This window comes from Stegastes partitus, unplaced genomic scaffold (genome assembly GCF_000690725.1).
Source record: "Stegastes partitus isolate 25-593 unplaced genomic scaffold, Stegastes_partitus-1.0.2 Scaffold1432, whole genome shotgun sequence".
Classification (NCBI taxonomy): domain Eukaryota; kingdom Metazoa; phylum Chordata; class Actinopteri; family Pomacentridae; genus Stegastes; species Stegastes partitus.
Window position 1 is genome coordinate 125,339 of NW_007579163.1, and position 5,950 is coordinate 131,288.

A 5,950-nucleotide genomic window follows, 5' to 3' on the forward strand; every position below is an offset into this window, starting at 1 on the left:
TTAGGAATTTGCACCAATTTTAAGGGTATAAGCAATTGTAGACATGGCATTCTTGGATAAAAATGGTTCAACTTCAACTTTAACATCATGTTTTACTGTCTTTTGTCTCTTGTTTGTCATTTCCAGCCAGAAGAAACCAATTGGTCCAAAAAAAATGTAACTTTAAATCAAAACAGTAACAGTACATTATAAGTGTTTAAACCTGAACCTTTACTTGTGTAAATACTCTGAATTCTGTCCGTTTGTTTCACAGGAAGCTCACAGTGTGTGGTCAGTCTGCTGCTAGGCAACGGGGGGAAGCGAGAGCAGCAGCAGAGTGAGATATTAAAGTCAGATTATTCAGTTGATGTTAAAAGGCTGCACGCAGTTTGGCAGAATTCATGAAACACACCCACAGCGACACGTTGCTGCCTCGTCCATTAGATTTCCTTCCTGCCTAACGAGCTGAAATCAGATCAGGAGAAGTCGGTCGCTGCGTTACGGCTGCTTCCATCGCAGCGCATTCATCAAAGCTGGTTACTGCTGTTTGAGCCACGTCTTTGTTTTCTCCTCCTGATGGCAGCAGGTTGATCGTAGATGTTAATCAAAGTCTTTTTGTTTGCTTGAGCTTTGAAAAGAGAATAATGTGACGTCTGATGAGCGTCTTGTTTGGCCGTCCGTGTTTGTCTGGTGTGGAATCAGACGGCAACAGTTTAGAAAAATGGGAAATTATCTCTGACACATGAACAGCAGCAGTTTCTGGTGTTTGTTCTGCTTCTGTCACATTAGCTTTTAAGATAAGATCAAAGTTTAATAATCCCAAAGGACATTCTTGTGCCAGATATTGCTCAGAAAACGACAGAAAGATATGAAAGACATAAAAAAAAAAAAAAGCAGAAAAGCAATAAGGTATAAGTACAATACATTACTGAAATATAAAAAGTCAGCAAAAATAAAATGAGAATAGAAAAGTAAAAAGCAACACAGGGAATTATACTGAAGTAATGAGTGATATTGAACCTGAAAAATTAGAGAAATTTTAAATATTGCATATCACACTGCCTTTTTTTGTGGTCCAGCTTATCAATCATTTGTAAAAGTTCAAGAAAAATATAACTTTTCTCACTTATGTGACCAAATATTTCATATTAAAAGAACTTTATGTGTTTTATTTTGTATTATCGTGACGTGCAGCTACATATGATTCAGAAAATATCACTAGTTGACTTCTGCTTTATTAGTTTTTGAGCTAAATTGTGCTTACAGATGAGACTTTTCATGATGGCTTCAGTTTTTGTTCATATTTCAACTCACTCAAAATCAGTGATTATTTGATCTACTCGTCCAGTATTGCAGATTTTAAATCAATGACATGATGAGAAATAACAGTGATAATTTCAGGCTTTAATCTTTAATAGTTTCTGAGATATTGTCGTTCAAACAGCCTCGAACTGTAAAAAAAAAACGTGTGCTGAAAGTGGATCGATGCAGTTTTTCAGAAAATTTAGAAATATTTTAATGTCAAGCCAAAATTTCACATGTACAATTTTAAATATCCAGAGTTTATGATAATAAAGCTTCAGTTAAATCAGTGAGCAGAAGGACCCTGATGATTGGAGGTGGAATAAACTCTCGTAACTCTGCTTTAAAACACAGTTAATTTATTCTATCATTAAACGATTTGGTGAAGCTGCCCTTTAAGACACAGTTTTAATAATTAATTCTAATCCCATTGTTTGTGTGTGTGTGTGTGTTTCTTGTCTCCCGTCCAGGTTTTCTGTGAAGACTCTGCTGGATCGCTCCTGCTTCGAGACGATAGACGACTCGTCTCCGGAGTTCGTTAACTTCGTTTCCATCCTGGAGCACATCCTCAGCCATCGACTCAAAGGTACGTACGGAGCCGTTTTCTACTAAAATCCTCCTCAGACGTGCAGCTGATCATAAAAAAACCAACACATACGAGCAAAATGTGTAAAAAGCAACATTATTTGCCTTCATCTGATGAAAGATGATGCCAGAAATGAGCAGAATATTTCACATCACCAGCGTTCAAATCTGCAAAATGTTGAATTTCTGTCAGGTTTAGTTATCAATGGGCCTCTCATTTGCTATTTATGAGATTCATCTAATAAGTGCAGAAGCTAGTGGAGAGCATTATTAATGTAATTGTCAGAATCTGGAGTCTGTACTTTCTGAAAATGGACTTTGTATATTTCAATAATTCAAATAAGTGTACAATTTATGTCTCCTCTAAATCTTTTCTGCACAACACAAGTTGCTCTGTGCATCTTTAAAATGCAAATCAGTCTGAATAATGACTTTGAGTATGTTTTTTAGGTCCACATTCTGTGATTGCAGCTTCTTAAATGTTAATATTTTCTAGTTTCTTCACTCCACTTTGACAGTGAACTGAATATTTGTGGTTTGTGGACAAAACGAGACATTGGACGACGTTATTTTGGACTTTTAGAAACACTGATTGGCATTTTACTGACCAAACAACTAATCGATTGATCGAGAAAAATACAAACAGATTAGTTGACAATAAAAATAATGCAGCCCTACTGATTCATGTTTGTGCAAATCCCTGTTTTCTGAGTGTTTTTTCCCTCTCTCAGGTCAGACAACTTGGTTTGGCTACGAGAGTCCTCGCAGTTTCTGGGATTACGTAAAAGCCGCCTGCAGCAAAGTACCTCATAATTGCATCCGAAGCATCGAGAGCATGGAGAATGTGCGCTCGTCGAGAGCCAAGGTGAGCATAAAACCGTCCGGGAAGACAAGAAAAAACACTTGAGAGTCAAACAAAAACAAAGAATCTGATCGCTAGAATGCGTATTTTGCGAGATATAAACCAGTTTTACATCCACAGAACTACATCTGCTGCTGCTTAGTGCAGAGTCAGGCCTTTGAGATTTTGGCTTACTTTGCATTATCCTCTTAGAAAAAGAACAACAGAAGCACAGTCAAAAAAGGTTAAAAAGTTCAGTGTGACTCAGTCTTATGTCGTGTACGGGAGAGGAAACAACCGGAGCAGACATTGTTCTGCTATGGCAAACAATAGATAGTTTATTCATCATTTTAGGGAAATTCAAGGTATCCAGTAACTCACACGTGTTACATTTAGCATGAAAAATAAGGAAACAATGTACAAAAGAGTGTGCGATTAGCGTGCAAATAGTGCTAGTTGAAGGAATGAGGTGCAAAAGTGTTATTTACAATAAAAAGAGTGTTAAAAAGTCAAAGTACAGTGTAAAAATAGAATTATTGATAAGTATATAGGAGGGATGCTGCCACAAGGATCTCTAATGTTTAAAATCAACATCTAAAGTTTGACTTTTCAGAATTAAAAAGACAGAAATCAACAACATAAATTCCAGCTGTAGATGTGTTAAAGCTCATTATGACTGCTCTGAGCTGTTGTGATGATGCTGCTCATGTGAGAATTGTTGCTGGATGTGGGTTCATCAGAGCACTTGATCAGCAGAAGTAACGGCGGCCGCTGTGGTGGATCAGATGTTTAGATAACGCTGTGAAATAGAACGATCTCATCAGTTGTGGAGAACCAGAGCCTCGTTCGTGAGAGACTCGTGGAAATTTACTAAACTTTGTTCTCAGGCTGCTCTGACATCAGAATCAGAATCAGAATCAGAATCAGAATCAGTTTTATTGCCAAGCAATTTTTACATCACCAGGAATTTGACTTGGTCCATTGGTGCAAAGAAGCAGAAAACAGATACCAAAATAAAATAAAATATTAACAATACCAAAAAAAAGGCAGATGTGAGATAGAGAGAAAGTATATTTATATACATATATATACACTTGCTTATGAGCAGTGCTTCTGACTTTGCTTCAGTGTCATTTTGGCTCAGCGATACCTAAACCCCAGTCAGAGATCACAGGTATCATGAAGGTGTTTATCAACTTTCTTTACGTCAGACTTCCTGCTACAACCCTGTTTACATAAAAGGAGGCGTTTAACGCGTCACGTGACTCTTCTTCTGCACAAAATGAATCGATCAAATGCAGCTGCTTCAGTCTACACATTGTTATAATGGAGAACAATGAGGAAAATAGACATAAACCGCTACTGCAAATGGTGCAAGATAGGAATGCTGGTAGAAAACTGTTAAACAAGTTAGTATATTTATTTTACTGATGCATTATTTCCAACCGACAGCTGCACGTTAAAGTTCAACATTAAACTTCATACATTTAAACATGATCTTGCATTGAAGCTCATTTAGGTCTGACTCTGTCCCATAATGCAGGAAATCACTTTAGTTTTTGTCCAAATCAAAGTAAAAATTGATATTGATTGAATATTCTTTGTGATAAATACCAGCAGAATAATCCATGTTCTAATCTGTGTTCTATCAGCTGCAGTAGCAGCAGAGTAAACGGACCTGACAGCAAATCAGAGCCAAACATGAAAACATATTTATGTGATTTCTGCATCGCCAACTAAATACATCTGGTTCCCATGGCAACATGATGCTGTAACTACACGGCTTCATTCAGTGATATCAGTGACGCACAACTCAGCATGTTAGCAGAAAAAACACATTCCCGCAGCTGAGAATCTGTATCGCTCATAAATAATAGTCAGGAAACCATCGGGTTAAAGGGAGACGCTCTTTCAGCCAATTTAAATCCTAAACTCTGAACATAACCTGGACCTGAACCAGGTTAGCTCCACAGCATCAGTTACCATGGAGATCTAGCTCCACAGCATCAGTTATCATGGAGATCTAGCTCCACAGCATCAGTTACCATGGAGATCTAGCTCCAAAGCATCAGTTACCATGGAGATCTAGCTCCACAATCTAGGACAAAAATCTAGTCACAAAAACTGTAGTTTTAACTCCAGATACTCAAACGGGCTGCAGGTGAGATACAAGCTCAGTTTTACAGGAACATTTTCAGCAGAAAAGGCATTTTTAAAATCACCTCAATGACTTTTCAGCATATTTTATTGGATTTTCAGCAGCGAGACTGACTGAATACTGACTATGTGGATTTAATTCAAGTCAAGCATTGATAGAAAACATTTATTTCCATATGTCGCATCATAAACAGCTGTTCAGTCAAGACATTTATGCCCCGTGAGACATATAATGAGACATGAAATAAGCTTGCGGTGTGTCCTGTTGGTGTCTTCAGGGCAGAGCTTGGATCAGAGTGGTGCTGATGGAGAAGAGGCTGTCGGAGTACGTCTCATTTGCACTGAGGGACTTCAAAACCACCAGGTCTCACACGTAAAACATCCTATCAAAGCGAATACGTCTCTTAAAGTGAAGTTATTGGACGTGTTGCAGCTGCACGTGTCTGCTCTGTTTACCGCTGCATGTGTTGACTTGCAGGAGGTTTTATGAAGACGGAGCCATCATGCTGGGAGAGGAGGCCGGACTGTTAGCGGACACACTCATCGGACTCAACACCATCGACTTCAGGTGATGGTTTCTCCATCGTTCAGTCAGACTTTCTCTCCCTGAAATCTGGAGCAATCCTTTTCTCTACTCTGGGGTTTATCCAGGAGCCTTAACTGAGGCGTGAAGAAGAAAAAAAGCAGCTTCAGAGGCTGATTAAATGAAAAATAAATTATATAAACGCTACACAGTGACGGGATAAAATACCCGAAGTACACAACATCACAAAAGCCTTCCTCAGAAACACTTTTTGTTAAGTTTAGGAGTTTTTCTTGATATCGTTTAATTTAGATTGTTGTTAAAGTTACTCCATCTCAGATCATCAGGGACTTTCTGCTCGACAATCAGCATTTTTTAAATCATAAAGTATGTGTTATTTATAGTAAAATTGGAGATTCATATTGATTCATATAGATTTTAACTTTTAATTGCCCATCAACTGATATTTTAGTTTATGTGGTACATTTGTTTTTTCATTTTTATGACCAAATTTTTTACATTAACACGTTTTCTATATGTTTGGTTTTGTTTTATCGTGACCT

The 5,950-nt window shown here is 37.7% G+C and overlaps 1 protein-coding gene across 1 annotated transcript in view; it reads left to right on the forward strand.

Annotated features, from left to right (window-relative positions):
- rundc3b (RUN domain containing 3b) overlaps nt 1–5,950 on the forward strand; it is a 23,883-nt gene that overhangs the window by 6,887 nt on the left and 11,046 nt on the right. The window contains exons 2-5 of the mRNA XM_008299564.1: nt 1,752–1,867; nt 2,598–2,731; nt 5,143–5,228; nt 5,343–5,432. Of these exons, the coding sequence (XP_008297786.1) occupies nt 1,752–1,867; nt 2,598–2,731; nt 5,143–5,228; nt 5,343–5,432 (426 nt within the window). The remainder of the gene's footprint in view (nt 1–1,751; nt 1,868–2,597; nt 2,732–5,142; nt 5,229–5,342; nt 5,433–5,950) is intronic.